At 57.9% G+C, this 20,522-nt stretch overlaps 1 protein-coding gene across 3 annotated transcripts; it reads right to left on the reverse strand.

Annotated features, from left to right (window-relative positions):
• Nucleotides 1-203: 203 nt before the first annotated feature.
• Nucleotides 204-20,239, reverse strand: FAM131C (family with sequence similarity 131 member C). Of its 3 annotated transcripts, XM_068537734.1 has the most exons (7): nucleotides 20,051-20,239; nucleotides 6,643-6,758; nucleotides 5,712-5,747; nucleotides 5,339-5,432; nucleotides 2,554-2,736; nucleotides 2,176-2,286; nucleotides 204-1,033 (listed from the first exon to the last, which is right to left on the reverse strand). In XM_068537734.1, the coding sequence occupies exons 1-7, from the start codon at nucleotides 20,070-20,072 to the stop codon at nucleotides 762-764; spliced, it is 834 nt and encodes a 277-aa protein (XP_068393835.1). In that variant the 5' UTR covers nucleotides 20,073-20,239; the 3' UTR covers nucleotides 204-761. The 3 variants fall into 3 exon arrangements, with proteins under 3 accessions (XP_068393835.1, XP_068393836.1, XP_068393837.1); XM_068537735.1 differs by lacking the exon at nucleotides 20,051-20,239 and having other exon boundaries at nucleotides 5,712-5,902; nucleotides 6,643-6,739; XM_068537736.1 differs by lacking the exons at nucleotides 6,643-6,758; nucleotides 20,051-20,239 and adding an exon at nucleotides 6,490-6,576 and having other exon boundaries at nucleotides 5,712-5,902.
• Between the last annotated feature and the right edge of the window lie 283 nt (nucleotides 20,240-20,522).

Raw genomic sequence — 20,522 nt, forward strand, 5'->3', positions numbered from 1 at the left:
AGAGCCCACATCCCTAAGCATCCTCCACGAGGACCCTCCTGGCTGCTGGCAGCAGGTTGACCAGCTGTCTGTGTATTTTGGGGGTAGGGGCCCTCTCCAAAGTCCTTCTAGAGCTCCCCCCGCCAGGGCCTGAGGACATGCCGTCCCCAGCAGAGACCAGGCCAAGTTCCTCCAGGGTGAATCCACCACTTTAATGTCTTCAGAGAACCTTCAGGGAGATGGGAGGGGGGAGCAGGGCACCAGGGAGCAGATCCAGAGAGTGAGGGACAGACAGACACTCCAGAGACAGAATCCTCGTGAAGAGCACTAAGGAGCAGACGTTAGGTACCCCAAGAGGCTACCCCGCCTCTGATGGGGGGCAGAAGCACAGAGGCGAGGGGCGAGGAACCGAGCCCTGGGGTCGAGGCGGGTCTCCCAGGCCCTTCCCTGGTTGTCTGCCTGGGAAGCTGGCTGTTGGCCCCTCCGGGCGGCCTGCCTGGTGTCTGCTGAGAGTCCTTGAGCTCGCTGATGGCAGAAACTGCAGGGGAAGGTGCCCGCCTGAGCCAAGTAAAGAGGGAGAAGGGGATTACGGCTCCCGCTGCGGGGGGCAGGTCCACAGAGGCACGGAATGGTCCCCAAGGAATGCTGGCCCCCAGCCCTGCCACACCCACCCTGTGCCTGCCCTGAGGGGTCAAGAGATGCCCAGCCAGACCCTGGCGTCCTGATGCACCTGGGCTGCCCACCGGGCCAGGTCACGGTGTGAGCAGGCTCCGGCGCCCGCCTCAGTTATAGAACACCTCGTCCTCCTCCTCTGAGAGGGAGCCGCTGTCCACCGACGGGAGGGAGCCCTGCAGGCGGGCCCCCCGCTCGGGCCCCGGGGCCCCCAGCAGCCGCTGCCGGTGCTGCTGTTCGGGGCTGGGGGGCTGCGGGCCAGAGGCTATGGTGGGGGGCTCGTCAGGTGAGGGCCATCCATCGGGGGAGGAGAAGGCCAGAAGACTGTCATCCTGCGAGGGGACACTCAGAAGACTGTCCTGAAGGTAGATGCTCTCCAGGTCTGGAAAAGCAGCAGGCGGGGTGGGGCGGGGGGAGGTGAGGAATGAAGTTCAGAAGACCCGGCTCCTCACCCTCTCCGGGAGTGTGAGGCAGGGAGAGGGGCAGAAGACCGGCCTCCAAACCTGGCTCTGTCACTGCCAAGCTGTGTGACCTTGGTCATGTCACTGAACCTCTCTGAGCCCATTTCTCCCTGGGGGAGTGACAGGGTGGTGGTGGCAGGAGCAGAATAGTGAAGAGCAGGCTTGCTCGGAGAAGTGGGGCAGCCAGTGTTCCTCCCAGGCCTCCACTCCCTTCCCGCCCCTCACCATCACAGGGAGGAGCAAATGAGATAGTGGGTAGGCGGGCGCCACCCAGGACCCAGGCTCCCTGAAGCCCTCGGTAGTAACCTGGGGTCCTAGAAAGGTGGTTGACTGTGCTCGGTGTTAAGGCTCAGATCCTGGCTCTGATGCCTGTAGCTGTGTAATCTGAGGTGAGTTTCTGGATGCCTCGGTTTCCCTCATTTGTAAAATGGAGATAACAGCATCTACTTCCTAGAGCTGTCATAAGAATAAAGTGGGGCTTCCCTGGTGGCGCAGTGGTTGAGAATCTGCCTGCCAATGCAGGGGACACGGGTTCGAGCCCTGGTCTGGGAAGATCCCACATGCCACGGAGCAACTGGGCCCGTGAGCCACAATTACTGAGCCTGCGCGTCTGGAGCCTGTGCTCCGCAACAAGAGAGGCCGCGATGGTGAGAGGCCCGCGCACCGCGATGAAGAGTGGTCCCCACTTGCCGCAACTAGAGAAAGCCCTCGCACAGAAACGAAGACTCAACACAGTCATAAATAAATAAATAAATAAATAAAAGAACGTGAATTTCTAAAAAAAAAAAAAAAAAAGAATAAAGTGAAATAACACACGTAAAGCACTTGGCACAGTGAGCACTTAATTCCTGTTATCTGTCTGTCTATCATCTGTCTTTCTCTCCTTTATGCTCGGGGCGCTCCTTGGGCAATGGGCAGGGCAAGGATCACCAGCCCCATTTTTCAGATGAAGAAAAACTAAGGCTGAGGGACAGAGGGGCTGTGTCTGAGGTCACAGGGCAGAGCAGGCACACAGCCCCAGCTCTGCCGCACCCAGCCCGCCCTGGCGCCCGCCGGGCTGTACCCTGTAGCTGGATGATGTCCTGGGGGCTGTTCTCTGGGTGCAGCTCCTCGTCGTCCAGCGAGGACCAGGCACTCAGTGTGGCCTCCGTGATGGCAAACTGCTCGGCAACCCCTGTGGGGGACGGACCCGGCTCAGCAGGGGCACGGGCAGAGGGTGTGGGGGGCATCCGGTGCCAGGTCAGGCTGGCACCAGACACTGCCTCTTGGGGCTGCCCATCCATGCCCGGGCATGCTGATCAGCATGTGCCCACCAATGCCCCGTCCACCCCATGGCATTATTCTTGCCTGCCCAGACAATGCCCAGGTGGTGACCCTGGGTCCCCTAAGGACTACAGCCCCGGCCAGTCCCCGTCCCCAAGCTCCCCCTCCCCGCTCTGACCTGCGGCAAAGCGGGCCTCACGCAGCTCATCTGGGAGGCAGCAGTAATGCTCGTCCTCGGCTGCGGACAGCTCCCAGCCTGAGCGCTGGGCACTCCAGCCCTTCCACTCGATGAGGTGGGCCACGCGACCACGTGCCATGGCCGTGGGCTTTGTGATGTGGTCCTTGATGCTCTGCACCACTCCTGGGGCAATTGAGGGCAGCTGAGTGATGGCTCTGACCCAAGGCCCAGCTCAGGGCCCCCCCCCAATACCCCAGGCCCCCCAGGTCCTCAGGGCAATCCAATGGCCTGTACCGCACATCCATTCAGCGCCCCGTCCTCTCCCAGTGCCCTGCGTCCGCAAAGCCCCGCACCCACAGGCACAGTGCCTGTACCTGTCCAGTTCCTCCCGCCAGGACAATGCCTCGTGTCCGCGGCCCGCCTGCCCCACGCCCTCCCACAGCCTGAGGCCCTCTCACGTAGATGCTCCCCACCCATCTGCAGGCCCCATGTCCCATCCCCCCTGTGTCCTGCTCCCAATCAATGCTCCTGCTCACCTGGTGCTTCTCCTCCAGACCTGTCACACCCTTCATTCCCTTTGTGACCAAGTTTAGACCCTTCTGCTCAAGGAGATTCACTCAAGGATCCATTCAAGATCCACCCAACCCTCCCTGTATCCACTAGTTAACAAGTTCCGAGAGAGCAGCCCCTGTGCCTAGGACACTGCCCGCTCTGCTGAGGGTGAGACCTGTAGCAGGCAGGGAAGGCTTCCTGGAAGAGGTAGACTGGAGTCCAGCTTTGAAGGCAGCTTGAGTTGGATAAACAGAGGCAAGACTGGAGGCTATTCCAGAGATGAGAAGAGGATGAAGGCATAGAAGAATCTGGCGTGGTTCCAGGACTACTGGGGACAAGACGTGGGGCAACACCAGGAGTAGGGAGGCAGGAGAGGCTGGGAAGCCCAACAGGGGCCAGACTGGGGGCTAAGCGAGCCAGACTGAGGGCGCCACTGTTCTCCTTAGAGCAATGGGGAGCCACAGCACGGTAATGAGCAAGAGAGTGACAAGCCAGATCTGTCGTTTAGGAAGAACATCCTCATTAGAGGATTGGGGGCCAAGGGTGGAGACAGGGGGACATTAGGGGCCATTGAAGGGATCCAGCAAGAGACAGGACGGGGCTGGGCAGATGGGGAGGAGGGCCTGGAGGGCTTCTTGTGAGTAGACCGGTCGGATGTGGAAGATGATAGATAGAAGGTCATCAAGAATGATTTGGCATCTCCTTTAACCCAGGCTGAGAACACAGATCTGGGAGTCACTGGTCCCAGAAGCCATGACGTGAGGAGCAGCAATATTTAAGAAAGAAAGGCATCCATGAAGGCAACTGAGACATAAAACTCTGGGAAAATGGGAAAGATGGAGGTGGAAAGAAGGGGGAGACCCCCCCACCCCAGGTTGGGGAGTGCTGGCAACCAGAGAAGGTTTCTAGAGGCGGAGGTTCAGTGGCCCCCGAAGGGCAGGTGAGGTGGAGGGAAGGGGTTTCAGGTGGAGGAAACGACAGGGGCAAATGTGCGGGGGCAGCAAGGGCCTTCTGGGGAGCTGTGAGGGATGTAAAGAGATGGGAGCCTGAGGATCAAGGAGCGAAGCTGCGAGCAGAGGCTGGCTGGCTGAGAAGAGCCGGTGCTGTGGTCAACGTGGGGCAGATGCCGTGCTGGTCCGGCGTGCCCACCCGCTGCCGCTGCAGGTGCTGCTGCCGGCCCACACCTGTGCCCTTCTTGGGAGCCTTGCCCTTAGCTGATGGGAGCTGCCTCACCCAGAGGTGCTCGGCAAGTGGCAGCCAGTGATGGAACGATGGAGGAGTAATATAAAACCAGCCACCTTGGGACTTCCCTGGTGGTGCAGTGTTAAGAATCCGCCTAGTAAGGCAATTATACTTCAATAAAGATGTTTAAAAAATAAAAAAAAAAAAGAATCCGCCTGCCGATGCAGGGGACACGGGTTTAAGCCCTGGGCCGGGAAGATCCCGCATGCCGTGGAGCAACTAAGCCCGTGCGCCACAACTACTGAGCCTGCGCTCTAGAGCCCGCGAGCCACAACTACTGAGCCCGCATGCCGCAACTACTGAAGCCCATGCGCCTGGAGCCCGTGCTCCACAAAGAAGAGTAGCCCCCACTCACGCAACTAGAGAAAGCCCGTGCACGGCAATGAAGACCCAACGCAGCCAAAACAAACAAACAAATAAATAAATTTATAAAAAAAAAACCCCAGCCACCTCGCCTCAAAGTGCCATGAATTCTGTGGTGCAAGTCATGCTCCTGTGCTCCCCATGGGATCAGGCTGAGAAAGACAAGAGTTCTGCAACTACACCTCTGCTGAGCTCCCTCCCCTGCCCTGTCCTGCTGCCCTTGCTCCCTACAGGTTTCCTTGGAGAATAACCTCTCAGGAAATCACTAGCACGACAAGACAATTCCCCTCTCGGGCTCTGCTTCTAGGGAATCTGACCCAAGCCGGCACAAGGGCAGGTTTCATGTGCTGCAGAGAAGCAGGGAGACCATACCTGGCAGACACCTGGAAAACTGGGGCCATCCCCTCAGAACTTGTGGAGAGCCCAACAATTTAACCCATGGCAGGGTTGGGGGAGGGCAGGAGCCCTAAGTCCTGCAGAGCCCAGCACGGAGCCTGGCATTTAGAAAATGCTGAATCCAGCGGGGCCGCAGTCCTTCCAGCTACAATTCAGCTTTGACCTTCCCACCGCCAGTGCCTGGGGGTTGCTGTGCGAACTTCCAGGACAGGAGAGGGCAGCTGGAGCTTACCCACAAGGGACGAGGTGGCCAGGGCTGCCACGTTGTAGTTGTTGGAGCGGGATCTGGAGTCGGACGGGTAGCCGTTGGTGGTCTGGAAGCACCTCTGGAGAAACGGGGTGGGGGTGGTGGTGAGCAGGGTGAGGCAGACCTGCAAGATGATTTCCCCCCACCCCTCCCATCCCCATTACGCACCCTCCCCACGTCATCTGGCCCTCTTGCCACCCCCCACAGGACCATCCCCAGCCCTGTTTCCATCAGGCCCCCCTCCCCCAGGGCTGGCAGCCCTGTGTGTCCAGGCTGGGCCCAGCAGAGGCGGGGGGGGGGGGGGGGCAATGGTGTCAGCTGAGGCTGGCTAGACTGGGGGATGGGCAAGTGCACTGACCTGCCAAGGATCCCAACAGAAATCCATCTGTTTGTCCTAAAACAAGAGGAGAAAGAGGAACAGGCAGGGTCTGGCCCACTGTGCCAGCAGATGGCGCGAATCCTGGAGCCCTGGCTGGTGGTGTGGGTCAGCCTTCTGGTCGTCCCTGAGGTCGGGGGTCTGCCTATTCATGGGTCATGCCCTGGCGTCCCCTGGCATGCAGAGAGAGGAGCGGGGGGTGCAATGATGGCTCTGCCAGGAGAGGCAGTGGGTTAGGGGATAGGTCAGACCTGGGCTGGCCTTTGACTCTGCCATTTCTACCTGGGTATCCTTGGACTAGTGACTTAACATCCCAGAACATCAGCTTCGTCCTCTGTAAAATGGTAACAATGCCATTCATCTCACAGGTTGTGCTGAAGCGTAAATGACATAACATAGGCAAAGTGCCTAGCACGACGCTTAGCATGTGGTATGTGCTCAAAAAAAAAAAAAAATTAATTATATCAACTGGTAGGTTCAAGCCACAACCTCTGGGGCAAAGATGGAAATTATGCACAGGATTTGAGGCCCTAGCAAGATCGTCCTGATCTATCTGGACTGAGAATCCCATTCCTTTACTCTCCAGCTGGCAGTGCAGGCTGCTAAGGAGTCCATGGGCTGGTAACAGAACATCTAATCTGCAAGGCTGAGTTAATTTGGGTGGGAAGCCCTTCAGCGTGGGACTCTCTTTTCTAAATAGGTCTGGTTCAGTCCCTGGATGCCCAGCCCAATTCAGACCTTCATCCAGCTGAATACCAACCCTGAGGGGTCCTGATCCCACAGGAAGCAGCCAAGTTCGGCAGGGACAGAGGAGGCTGAAATGGTTTCTGCTCCCCGTGGGGAGCTGTAGGGCACAGCCCAGGAACCAGGGCATACGTGGGGGTGAAGGTGGGGATGAAGTGTGACCAGTTACCTTGCCAGTGACATGGTCTGGAGCCACAATGGGTGGGCGGCTGGAGGGCAAGTCTGGGTTCAGGGGGGCCGTGCCCTGGGGCATGGGGCAGTCCTTGTGGGTACTTGTGAGCAAATCTGGAAAAAAGAAAGACAGAAGGAACTTAGAAAAGCCCAGAGCTCTCTTGCTCACGAAGCTTGTTCAAGCCAGTCCTGAGAGATGGGCGTTACTTTATTATCACATCATTTCGTAGAAAACAGGTTCCAGCTCACAGCAGGTGAGGAGTCCAGCCAGATCCCCTCAGTGGGGTTTACTTGCCCATCTGCTTGTTACTCCATCTGCACTAATTCTAGTACCCACACTCCAGCAATTTTTTGACCTCACAGAGACCTCCAATCCATTTATTCTACCTTCCTCTAACTCCTCATGTCCTCACTTCCCTCCTGGCCCAGCTAAGACTTCCTGGCGTATCCTACGAGCTCTCCTTTGCAGATACCCTTGACTCTCTTAACCCTGTATAGTCTAACCCTCTGCCTGCTTCGTGCCTGGACCCTTCGATCTGCACGTCGCTGGGGAAAGTCACGGGCGTCATGTTAAATCGGTGCCCGCCGGCCTCACACAGGACGCAACCCAAGGATCCTTCTATGTTTCTCTGATTCCTGCTGGTTTGCGTCCTGCGAGGTTCACTACCTCATCCTCTTTCCTTCTTGAACTCCCAACACTGACACGCCTGCTGCTCCCCGCACCTTGCTGCTGGCTTCTCTCCAGCCCTCAATGCAACCCAGGAGGCTTCAGAAGGCATCACCCCACTCTCTCCACCTCAAATCATTGCCCTGCCGGCATGCCACATCGTCTGCTTTCCCTCTTGTGACAAAGGAATAACTGTCCGCCCTCGGTCCAAGACCAGTCCCTCCACCCGGGGTCTGGGCTCCGTCTCTGCCCTCCCTCCAGGGCGGGCTTCTGCGCTCTTTCTCGTGTTGCCTGTGTTCCCTCCCCACCAAGTCAGCCCATCAGCGTGGCACGGGCTGCAATGCCTCTAGGCTCAGGGACTCTTGCCAGCATCCCCTCTCCTCTCTCCTGCCTCATGGAGGCCCCTCACCTCTGGGTCAGCCCCCAGCCCCCCTCTTCCCCCCTTTAAAGACCTTCTCCCGGCCCCTGCTTCCCTCTACTCCTTGCTCACTCCTCTGCCCCCTTCGTGGCCAGACTTGTGTTCAACCTCTACTTCCCATCTTCTCCCATTTTCTCCTCCGCCTGTTCCAACCAGCCTTTCATGAGACAGCCCTAGGCAAGTGGCCAGTAACCTGCACGGGGCCAAGCTCAGCGGTGACTTCTTCAGCCCCATCTTCGGTGGCCACCCAGGAGGCACGAGGGTGTCGCCCATCCCTCCCTCCCTCTCCAGCCACACCCTTCTCCTGGCTTCCCTCCCACCTCCATGGCACTCTTCTTCATCCTCCTTCACTGCTCATCCCCTGAGCCTGCCCCACCGCTCCATCCCGGGCCCCTTGCCTCCCTTCTCTCTCTCCCAAGAGATCTCACCCGTATGTGGCTGACACCCACATTTACACCTCCAGCCCCGACTCTTTGCTTGAGCTCTTGAATGAGTTTCCAGCTCCCTACGTGGATGCCCAATAGGCATCTCAAGCAAACCCCGGGCAAAACGGAACTTGCAAACCTGAGTCCATCTTCCTTTACTTCCCCAATTTTAGAAAATGATGCAATGGTCCGCCCAGCTGTACCAACAAAAAATCCAGGAGCTTTCTCGGAGTCCTGCTTTCCCCACCTCTCCCCACCAACCCCATCCAATCAACCAGCAAGCCCCACTGGCTCTCTCTCGGAGCTCCGTTCCAGATTTATCCCTCTCCATACCCACCGCTGTTCCCCTGGTGGGACCCATCACCTTCTCTCACCAACAGTCACCTGTTTCCCCTCCTGGCCCTGCCATCCACTCTCCACCCAGCAGCACAGGGACATCGCATTCCAGGTCAGACTGTCTTCACGTGTCCTGGCTTCCTTCCATCGCACTTTAAGAGAAGAGCCAGCCCCTCACCTCGGCCTTCAGGGCCCCACACGTCAGCTCGCCCACTCCTGGCCTCAGTCCTCTGCCCGCCCCCTCGCTCACTGTTTCAGCCACTCTGGCCTCCTTGCTGCTCCTCAAATGGCCAAGCTTTTTCTTTGTCCTTGCTGTCCCCTCCCCTGCACCTGGAACACTCTTTCCCCAGATCTTCCCGAACCTCATCATCCAGGACTCAGCTCAAGAGAGACCTTCCCTGGCCACGCTGTTCAATGTGGCCCTCCCTGTCCCCACGCCGGCCACCAGTCGCTCCCCTCACAGTCATCACCCTCTGATATTTCTGTTTACTTAAGAGTCCAACCCCTCTCCCCACAACGAATGTGAGCACCTTGAGCATGGAGACCATGGCAGCCCTGCTCAGTGCTCTGCGTCCAGAGCGTAGAACCCCGCCTGCACTTAGTAGGTGCTCTGTAAACATCTGTGGGGATGATTTCCACCTTTATTACAGCATTTAGCACAGGATGTCTGGTAAAATTATTTATGTTGCGGGGGGTGGTCAGGGATCGGCCTGCCCCTGATGCATCCCCAGGGCCTACCACACTGTAGGTTCACAGTCGTCGCTGAGGGAATGAACACCTTGACTTGAGCAACCGGAATTGCTGGACTGAATCCTTGGGCCAAATTGAAGAGGACTCCGCCACCGCCCCCCAGGATGACAGAGAACACCCTTATCATTCATTTGATTAATACATTTAATTACTCTTGCATTCACTGAAAAGTATTAGCTGAGCACCTACTACGCGCCTCGCGCTGTTCTGAGTACTGGGGACACAATGGTGAAGAAGACAGAGATGGTTTCTGCCCTCATGGAGCTGACGTTCTAGTGAGGGAGAGAGACTATTAACCAAAAACTCACAAATGAGTAAGACCCATTAGGAAACAATAATAGCTATGAAGAAAAAAATGACAGCGTAAGTAGGAGGGGCTGGAGAGGGCTTCTCAGAGCTGAGGCCTGAGTATCAGGAAAAGCCCAGTTATGTGAAGATCTGGGGGAATGATCGTTCGTTCATTCATTCATGCATTCATCCATCCGTCCATCCGTCCATCCATCCCTGCAGCCATTCATTCCTTCACTCTCTCAGCATCCATCTACTGGACGTCTACACTGTGCAAGCACGTGGGGACGAGGTAGGATTAACTCCATCCCTGCCCTCGGGGAGCTCACAGTTTGATGCAGGAACACCTCCCCCGCAGAGCCCCTCATTCAAACACAAGGCTGAGCCAGGGCAACAGCAGCGCCAGAGGACTGCTCTGCTTCCTACATTCTCCTCCCTCAGTGTGAGGGCAGAGTCCTCACCTTGACCTAGAGAGGAAGGAATCTGTGGCTCAACCTGGCAGGTGAGGAAACGGAGGCACAGATGGGGAAGCCACTAGTCCCAGGCACACAGCCAGTCGCCGGCAGTCAGGACCTGAGTCCTGTGGGTCTGATGCCGAGGTTCACCCTCTTCCAAAGCACAAAAAGAGTTTTGATGAGTTCGGGGTGGGGATTGGGGGCTGCGCAGGAGAGCTGATGGCAGGGAGCTGGACAGGAGGTAGGCGGTCTAGGCGGGCGTGGGGATGGTGGTGGGGGAAGACGGTGGGGACGGCGTGGGGTGGGCGGGGCTTGCACGAAGCCATGGGGTCTGGAAGGAGTCTGCAAGGAGCAGCAGCGTCTGGGCTGCCACAGGGAGGGGGGCCCTCTGCAGGACCCTGGTCCCAGCCTGCAGCCTATCCAGCCCTGGGCGCTGGCTCCCACCTCCCCTTTCTGGCTTGGGCCAGCGTGGGCAGAGGCGGAGCAGCTGATGGCATGGAAGCCGACAGGGCTTCCTGGAGGAAGCTGAGGCCAGGGAGGGTCTGAGGCTGGAGATGAGAGACGTCAGGCAACCCCAGAGGTGGGGCTGGGGGCGCCACTGGTGGATGGAGGAGAGCGGGCTGAACTGGAGACTCGGGGACTTTGGAGGTTAACAGGGAGGGAAGAACCAGGTGGCAGGGGAGGGTGTGGCTGCTGCACCCAATCCCCCAGATCCCGGTGGATCTCTTTCTCCTGTATTTGTGCACCCACAGGCCCCTCCCCACGTACTTTGCTTCCAACAGGCAGCACCTGAGGCTCCTTCTAGGCGGGCTGCCCGCGGGCAACTGGGCTGAAACTGAGAAGTGACGCTGGTCCCACCGGAGCGGCCCTTAGCCCGTGACTGGAGGGGCAGGACCCCAGCTCCTCTGTTTTGGGTGGGAAACGCTGAGCTTCACTTTCATCCCAGAGTTCCCTGTGGGATTAGGCAGAAACCACCCCCCACAGGGCGACAGACACACTTTCCTGGCTGCATCTCCTCTGCCTCGCTCTCTCCACTCCTGTACTGCTTTCCTCCGTAAGATTTCCTTCACATTCCAGCTGTACCCACATCCCCGTTTCAGGGTCTGCTCCTGAGGAACTGCTCCTAAGACAGCTGGGTGAAGCTTTGGTTCCAGGTTGCCCAGTTCAAATCCTGGGTCTGCCCTTTATTACTGTGGGACCTTGAACAAGTGACTTCGCCTCTCCAAGCCTCTATTTCCACATCTGTAAAATGGGCAGCTGAGGGAGACTGCTCCTGTTCCTCAAGAATTGTCTACCAGGATCCAAGCTGAGAACCAAGACGCTTTGAGGGCCCCGCTTTTGAAGAAAGCCGCTGTCAGGGGGTGGAGGCGGGATGGGGGGGAGCAGACGCTCTCTTCAAAGTGGCTGAAACCGGCTCTGCTACCCCAGCCGTCAACCCCCTTCTGACTCTACCTATTTCTCCCCACGGGCTAAATGAGGGGCTCCCAGAGACTCACCTGCAGAAATTTGGGAAGCCTGCAAAGGGGAACATTGTGTTGTCAAGGGTCAAGTAGACACTGAGGAAGGGGCCAGGTTTGAGCCTTGTTCCACCCAAGGTTCCATTTTTGCTCCATTTTTGAGCAGTCGCCTAAGAGGGCTGCTTGCAGGCAAGAGGACCCCAGCCCCAAGAGGCTGCAGGGTGGATCACTTTAGGGGGAAAAGGGGATTGGGCAGGGAATGGAAGAGGTCAAACCAGGTCAGATCTCCCACGACATGGGCTCTATAGTGGGGAGCCCCTCCCCGCCGCCCGCCATGGCTCCCCGGAGAATTCACACGTGCTAACCCGAGAGACCCTGGCCCCCCTCCCACCTCATGTCCCTCCTCTCCTCCTCTCTCACTCCAACACACTCCTGCCTCAGGGCCTTTGCACTGGCCGTTCGTTCCTTTTCTCCATCTGGGACTCTCCTGCCACCTACAGGTTCACTCCCTCCCTCCGTTCAGGTCTCTGCTCAAATGTTACAACCTCAGCGAGGCCTCCCCAACCATCTTATTTAATACGACACCCGACTCTTTCTATCCCCTCACCCTGTTTTACACCCATCACTCCACAATGTGTGTGCCTGTTTCCTTGTTCATGGTTTCTCACTGGAACATGAGCTCTGTGAGGGCTGGGACCTTGTGTTATTTGCTACGTTAGTCCCAGCACCTGCCCAGGGCCTGGCACATAGTAGGTGCTCATTAAACATTTGTTGTAAGAACGAAGGAATGAATATTTGCATGCCTACAACACAGAGGCTTCATCACTGAGCCAGTGGTAGCCAAGGGAGACCACTAGAGCTCCAGATAAATACAAATGTCTTGGCCATTTTTTCTCAAGTTCCTCATGCCAGACCCCACCATGTCAGAGAAGAAAGGGGCACAGAGAGGAGAGGGAGGCCAGCAGAGTAAAGAGCAGCCAGCCATGGCCGAAGGGGAGAAGGAGAGGGTCAGATGGGATGCGAGATGAAAGTTGTCATCCAAACTGGGTGTCCAGTTAGTGTCCAGAAGAGGCTAGAGAGTTCTGGAATCTGCCTGAAGGCTGTTACGGGCGGGCAGGTCAGGGAGGTTCAAGTGAGACTGTCTGGAGCGGGGACCGGAGAAAAGGGAAGTGGAGCCAGGTTAAGCCCCCACCCCCTGAATCCACAGCTCAGTGACCCGGGCGCTAAGAGCAGCAAGGGCAGCGTGGGATCATGGGGGCTAAGCCGTGCACCCCATGGTGTGCAATACATCTTGCTCTTCATGCCCAGTCCTGGCTGTGTGACCCTGACAGAGTCCTGCCCCTCTCTGGGCATCAGAGTTTCCATGTGTACAAAGGCAACGTTCCAGGTCCCTCAAAGGTGGTGTTCAAACCAGGGGCGCATCCTTTAGTGGGTCAAGCAAGCAATTTACTAGGTCATATTTTAAAAGAATGAAGTAGAATTGAGTAGAATAGAAAATATCAGAACCCACTGCAGAGACAGGCTAAGTCTTATTTCACGAAGCCTCTGTTTCAATTGCACAGACACACATGTGTGCACATGTGTGTGTACTGGATTACGATGCAAAATAATTTATTCTTATGGGTCCAGTCAAAAAAGTTTGAAAGTCGCACTCTTAAGGTGCCAGCATGCACAAGCTGGGGCCTCCAAGGTGCAGACAGGGTGATGCGGGCTACAGACTACCCCTGGGAACGCTGAAGGGTGAGGGAATATCTCCAGGCCCCTGCCCATCGCCCGAAGCTGTTTTACAACTCTGCAACCACAGGCCAGGGAGCAAGGGGAGCTGGCAGGTGATGTCGACGGCCTGGAGGGACGTGACTTGAACAAAGTTATCGTTCGACGCGACGCGATGGCGGACGTGGGCTCCTGGCTCCCAGCCCCCTCCCCAGCTTTCCTGCCCCCCACCTCAGTTGGGGTGCAGGCGCCTCTGCCAAAGCTGCCTTCTACCCTGAGGACTTTGGCCCCGTGATGTCACAGGCTGGTTGCTATGGAGACGTCAGGTAATGAACCAGCCCAGGGTGAAATCACAGGCTGCTTTTCGCCCAGCTGGGACCGGCAGCCACGTCACCACCGGCAACTGGAAAAACACAGCATTTCATGTGGGGCGGGGGCTGGGGGATAGCCTGAGGAGACCCCTAGCCTCTGCTTCTGTGGGCACCTTCCTCTCCCAAGGGAGCTGTGGGGATACCACCCCCTTTCCCAGTCCACACCCTACTGCCCCGAACTCAAGGTCTGAGGCTCCTTCTCAGACTGCCCCCCCCTCCCCCACCTGCCCTGGCCACAGAAGTGACGGGCCTCTGGTTGCCACGGCAGCCTGGACGGGGCCACCCTGATCCTTCAAGGAGAGGGGTGTCATCTAGATGTCCCCTCCATCCCTCTGCCTTCAGCCGGAGCTCCTCTGCGTACCAAGGATGCTTCCTGCCTTCCCATGCCAGCTCCTCAATCTGCTGGAGTCCAGCCACCCAAGCAGCTCCTCCTGATGTTTCACCTAAACCCCTCTGGCTGCAACGCTCCCACACTGGTTTTCTCTGCTCGTTCCCTGGGTGCGTCTGCAACATTACCACCCAGACTCTTCTCACCTCCTTCCCAGTCGTCCAGCCCCTTGAGCTGTTCCTTGGTGCCTATGTCCCAGCCCATTTGTCATCGTGGCTGCCACCTCCCCCAAAGTGTCTCCCAGGGCTCCACACCCCAGGAGGACATAGTGGTTCCAGGCTTAACCCTGCTCCTTCTCAGCAGCCCAGAGAGGGTAGACCTCCTCTTGAAAGCACACAGTAAACGGAGCAGCAGCTGAAGCCCCTCGTGATGACCCTCCCTGGACAGTCACGGGCCTCCCCCCTAAGCTTCTTGGGACCCCTGCGGCCGAGTGCACGATGCAGTCCTCCAGCCATCCGCGCCTTAGGTGTGTGCCGCTCAGCTGTGACATGCCAGGTTCCTGCCTTGCACCGAAGAGAGCACAGCGGGCAAGGTCTTCCTTGCACAGTCCCTGTCCTGGGTTTAAATCCCGCCTTTTCACTGTCAGTTCCAGGGCTGTGGGCCTGTGACGCGGCCCCTGGGAGCCTCAGGGTTCTCATCTGTGAAATGAGAATACTGGCGGGTGGCCGTGAGGATGAAGCACCTACCACAGCAAGCACTCCATAAACGACAGCGGCTCTGTCCCCCTCTCCTCCCAGACCTCACATCCTCTTTCTGGACCACCCTGGGACAGATCTCAGGCAGCACTCCTCTGGTCCTTCCCCAGGGCTGGAGCTTGCCCTGGGGGACTCTGCAGAGGGAGGTCACCAAGGGTGAGTCCTTGTGAGTCACTGCCACGGCCACAGTCCGTCCCTCTGAACTTGGCAGTGGCCTGGCCTTTAGGAGACAAAGTGCCCCCCGCCCCCCACGACACTGATTTACAGGTCACCAGGTCCACGGCAGTAGCTCCATAAGTGAGTTGGTACAACTCAGAGCTGCCCAAAGGGGTCCCTTTCCATGTCCTCTTCAGGACTTTCCACACATCCTAGCTCCTTTTTACTTCCTCTGCCATCCTGTGGCCCAACTTCTCTGAACACCCTGATCTAGCCTCACCTCCTCCAGGCAGCCTGCCTAGATTGTCCTCAGACGTATTAGGCTATTACGTTACCAGCAGCCCTAATGGGCAAAGTCTGGCATACAGTGATTTGCTTGCACTGTTTATTGAACACCTACTATGTGTCAGGTACTATCCTAGGCCTTTCAATCCATTATCTCTGATTCAATCTTAACAACAACCCAGCAAAGTAGGTACTGTTATGCCCATTTTACATATGGGGAAACTGAGGCTCAGAGAGGTTAAGTCACCTCTGCAAGGTCACCCACTAGTAAGTGGCAGAAATGAGGTTCAAACCTAGGCCAGTCTGAAACGCCAAAGCTTGTGCTCCAACCACTGACCAGCGCTGATCTCCTGAGAGGGACGTCAGGCTGTTTTTCCACCTGTGTGTCCTGCCTCCCCCACTAGACAACTCCAAGGGCAAGGCTGTGTCTCCCTCCTCAGACTGTGAGCTTCTAAACGGCAAGGCCGGTGGGGGCGAGGGATGAATTGGGAGATTGGGATTGACATATATACACTATTGATGCCATGTATAAAATAGATGACTAATGAGAACCTACGGTATAGACAGGGAACTCTACTCAATGCTCTGTGGTGACCTAAATGGGAAGGAAATCCAAAAAAGAGGGGCTATATGTATATGTGTACCTGATTCACTTTGCTGTACAGCAGAAACTAACACAACAGTGTAAAGCAACTATACTCCAATAAAAATTTTTTTAAAAAGGGGGGGCAAGGCCCCATCTACCCCTTCCTCAGTCTCTCCACCGTGCCCAGGGGGACTCTGCTCACGGACTCTGCTAGGGCCAAGGCGAGACGGGCCTTGGGAGGCTGGGAATGGAGGGGTCACAGTCAGTGGGCCTGAGTACTGGGGGTGGTTCTGGTCGGCTCCTTTAGAGCTTGTGCCTTCTCCCAGACATAATCAGATGCTTGGCCTTCCAGAAGGAACTCCTCGGTCTCCAACTTCTGCTCTCACCACCCGCCAGTGCCCGGTGCGCTAGACCCCAGGGTGGGGGGCAAGAGGCTGATGGGTTGGTCTGGAGGATTGGGCTGGGGCGGAAAGGGGCAGGCAGAGAGGTTCTGGAGCCAGGGGCATGGGATGGGCACTGAGAGACCCGGAGCTGGACAGAGGCGGATAGACAGAGATTGCTCTGTACAGATTGTCACCAACGGTGGTAGCAAAGCCCAAACCGAATGCTAACACTGGAGTTATTCCAGAGGGCTGAATTTCTTGAGCATTGGCCACACGCTCGGTACCTCCCTCCATGTGGGGACATGAGAAAGCAAAGGGCAGGTGTTCCGTGCTCAGGCTCTGGGATCACACAGTCCTGGATTCAAATCCTGCCTCTCTGTGTTCTGGCTGTGTGACCTCAGGTAAGACCCTTCCCATCTCTGAGCCTTACATCCCCCCTCCAGGGTTGAATGAGAACTAACGAGGTCAGGTGAGTGATGCCTCAGGCAGCTCAGGATAAGCACCCAACAAATGGTAGCTTAAAAATAGATAATGAACACAAAATAGCCTCTAGAAACAGCGTTTGTTGTCTTAATCTGGTCCCAATCACTTTCCCCCATGTTCTCAGCACCTCAAATGCTTGTTTCTTTTCCCATGAGGCAGGACGGTGCTCAAAGCCTCTGTAGCTTGCCCTTTCCCAGCCAAGAGGGTCTGGATTAGCTGTCTACACAGAAGGGTAATAATAAAAATTAAAGTGACAGCTAACACTTAACAGTATTTACTACATGCCAGGTACTGGTCTGAGTGCTTTACGTGAACTAAGTCATTTAATCCCCTCCCAGTAACCCTAAGATGTCAATACCGGTATTATTCCCATTTTACAGACGAGAACACTGAGATACATATACAAGGTTAAGTAACTTGCTGAGGTCACAAAGCCAGTGAACGGCGGAGCAGGGATGCGAACCCAGGCTGGCCGGCTCCAGAGTCCGCACTCTTTTTTTTTTTAATTAATTAATCTACTTTTGGCTGCGTTGGGTCTTTGTTGCTGCATGCGGGCTTTCTCCAGTTGCGGCGAGCGGGGGCTACTCTTCGTTGCGGTGCCTGGGCTCTAGGTGTGCAGGATTCAGTAGTTGTGGTGCACGGGCTTAGTTGCTCCGCGGCATGTGGGATCTTCCCAGACCAGGGCTCGAACCCGTGTCCCCTGCATTGGCAGGCGGATTCTTAACCACTGCGCCACCAGGGAATTCCCAGAGTCCGCACTCTTACCCTCCCAGGCCTGGCTCGCAGAAGCTAACTGCTGCCCAGTGCTGGGATGGGGTGGCTCTCCCAGGTGTGGCTTGCACATGGGGTTTGGCTGGCGTGGCCCCAGTTGCGTGCGGGCTCTGGACTTGGTATGGGCATCAGCAGGAGGTCAGCAATTCCTGGCCTGGCTGCAGGTTGAGCACTTGACACAGGGAAGTGCTTCGAGTAACAGGGCTGTTGTTAGCAACTGGTGCAGGTGTGGAGACTCAGAGGCTCGTGGGGGCTCCAGCTGGCAGCTGGAGAGGAGTAGAATGGCCCGGCCCTGGGTCCAAGGGCTGGCTGTGTGGTGCAGAGGACAAGGGCCCAGGCTCCAGAGTCAGCGTGACTGGGTTCAAGTCCTACTTCTGCTCTTTCTTTCTTTCCTTTCTTTCTTTCTCTCTCTCTTTCTCTCTCCCTCCCTCCCTTCCTTTTTTCTTTCAAAATATTTATGTATTTATTTTTGGCTGCATCGGGTCTTAGTTGCGGCATGCGGGATGCGGGATCTTTCACTGCGGCACGCGGGCTTCTCTCTAGTTGTGGCGCGAGGGCTTAGTTGCCCCACCGCATGTGGGATCTTAGTTCCCCGACCAAGGATCGAACCCGTGTCCCCTGCATTGGAAGGCGGATTCTTAACCACTGGACCACCAGGGAAGCCCTGCTCTTTCTTAGCTATGCAGCCTCAGGCTCTGCTCAGTTTCCCTGTTTGTAAAAATGGGGACTGTGATAGTATAGACCCCAAATTAGCTAGTTGCGCCTTGAATGTTCCCACCGGTACTTGGTAAGCCGTAAGCACTCTGGGAGCATTAGTGATGACTAGAGGGGTGGGTGGCCTCCACTTAGTGGTTTGGCCACCCAGAACCCAGAGTACTGGGACGATGGTTGTCCTCTGCTGAAGTGGTCTCACACCTTTACGAGCATCCAACCCACCTGCGTGCATGTTGAGACTGGAAGTAGGCCGACCCCTCAGGATGGGGACAAGGTCAGAATACACAACGAGGAGCCCAAGCCACTGAAGGAAGGGTGGAGAAGACCCATCTCAGGCCAGTGTGACCTCAGACAGGCAGGGCAGAGGGTTCCAGCACCAGGTATGGGGTAGCAGCCAGAGGACCTGGGCCCCAGCCCCAATCCTGGCACCACCTGGCAGCCTGACCTTGGTCTGCAGGTCACAGGCAAGTCCACCTGGGGCTGGGCCTCCAGCACCTGGCACAGGATGGCCAAGTGAAGGGGGAGGGACACAGTCAACAAGGAAACACCAGATCCCCAACACCTGGAGCCTGCCCAGAGCCTTCGAGGTTTCTGTAGACACACTGAGAGCCTGTGGGTTCTAAAGAACACTAAATACTCTTCACTCTTAACACTACCTTCCCCTCTGGCCAGGCTGTAGGCCTCAGAGCACATGCTGTGCTGGGCTCACCGCCTCTGGGTGCCCAGCGTGTACACAGCGCCTCGCACACAGTAGGTGTCATGCCAACATCAGCTTAATGAATAAATAAGTGAATGAACCTCACACAGCCTAAGCCCCACCCATGATCCCAGCCCTGACACCCTCCTGAGACATCCTGAGCCACTTACCTGAATGTCCCACAAGGACTTGTGGGCAGAGCCCCATAGAGGCCAGAGGATGGGGGGAGGGTTTGCGCTCCTTCCCCAACGTCTCCCAGGACAAGGTCCCCTCCAGAGCCTGCCCAGCCCCTCCCCAAGGCCTGGTCATCCCTCCACACCTGAGTAAGCTACTGGGGGTGATGGGTGAGGTGGCAGCCCCCCAAGGCCATGGTTGGGGTCAGTGGATTTGGCTTCAGCTTGCAGGGCTGGAGCCAAGGCCTCAGCCACCCCCTCACCTCACTGCCCCCCAACTGGTCCCACTGTGGGGTGAAGTTACCAGGGTGGGAGAATGACCCAGCCAGCCTCTTCTACAATGTTGCTCAGCAGCCTGACGGAAAACTGATGGTGGGGAGGGTTCCAAAGACCCATCTGCCCATCCCCTCTGCTCTGTGTAGAAGTCCCTGCCACCCCCAAACCTTCCCCCCAGGGCAGCTCACTCCGGCTCCCTGGGGACCACCTTGGGGAGAGCCATGGAGCTCAGGCACAGAAGGAGAGCGGGAGAGTGCCCAGTCAAAGGCCCAGGGGTTACTGGGAACATCAGCTGTCTCTGTCCCTTCCTGTCCCCTGACCGAGGATGGGGGTGGGGCTGAGGAGTTAGGGATGAGGGTGGGGGAAGGGGAACCTCCTTTATAACCTGTTCATCTCCATTAACCCCTTGCTGCCAATGGGGTTCAGGGACTCTGAAGACAGGGGCATGGGGTAAGGGGACAGAGTGGGGACACTGAACTACTAAAGCCTGTGTCTTGGAGGGTGTGGGAAGGAGGGTCTGCTTGCTCTCATGGTGCCCCGCCGTGCCCCCAGAGAAGCCAGGAGCAAGTAGAAGCCTCCGTCCCTTCCGAGGCACACGGCAGGGGGTGTGTGGCTGGCTGCTGGAGAGGAAGCGACCCTGCTTCTGCCGCCTGGTGGGGTGTGGTTCCAAGCGGGGATGGGGATGCGGTGACCTCCCCACGCTCCCTCTCCGCGCTGCTCCCCCCTCACGCCCTGTCCCCCTCGGGGCACCGTGTCCCCTGGGGCTCGGCGGGGGTGGGGTGAGGCCGGCCGGGAAGGGCGGGTCGCCCCCCCGACCCCCACCGAGGTTCTTCGGAGCGGCCGAGGGGACGTGCGCGCGTCCCCGGCGCGGGGCCCCGGGCGCCCGATCTCCTTCCCTTATGGTCCGCGGCCCCCTCACCTCGCGACACGCAGGAGCCCATCACGGGGCCGCGGGGCCGGGCCGCTGCGCCTTGGGTGCGCCGGGCCGCCGGGCGCTCATGTCTCCTCGGGCTCGGGGCTCACGCGCGGCGCTGGCGCAGCGGAAGCGCGGACGAGCGGAGAAGGGGCCGGGGCTCCGCTCGGCTCAGCCGCCGCTCCCGCCGGGTCGTCCCCGCCAACGCCGCCGCCGCAGCGCCCGGCTCGCCTCGCGCCGCCGCCTCGCGAGCCGCGCCCGCCCCTGCCAGACGCGGGCAGCACGGCGGGCGGGGCGGCCCCGGGGAGCGCTCGCCCCGAGCCCCGAGCCCCGAGCCCCGAGCGCGGAGCCCGCGAGGCCGCTCCGCCCCCAGCGCGCCCGCCGCCTGCAGACCTGTTGCAGCAGCCCGGCCGCGGGGTGGCGGCGGGGTAAGCAGGAGCCCGGCGGGTGGGGGTGGGGAGGGGAAGGGGAGCCAGAG

The sequence above is a fragment of the Eschrichtius robustus genome, chromosome 3, assembly GCF_028021215.1.
Source record: "Eschrichtius robustus isolate mEscRob2 chromosome 3, mEscRob2.pri, whole genome shotgun sequence".
NCBI lineage: Eukaryota > Metazoa > Chordata > Mammalia > Artiodactyla > Eschrichtiidae > Eschrichtius > Eschrichtius robustus.

What these genes read in the sequence shown, in the direction of transcription:
- FAM131C (XM_068537734.1), bottom strand. Translation starts at nt 20,072, where the DNA reads ATGGGCTCCTGCGTGTCGCGAG. An exon ending in GGGCTCCTGCGTGTCGCGAG is followed by an intron (nt 6,759 to 20,050) that starts GTGAGGGGGCCG and finishes TCTTTTTTCCAG; the next exon opens with ATTTGCTCACAAGTACCCAC. An exon ending in TGAGGCCCGCTTTGCCGCAG is followed by an intron (nt 2,287 to 2,553) that starts GTCAGAGCGGGG and finishes CGTCCCCCACAG; the next exon opens with GGGTTGCCGAGCAGTTTGCC.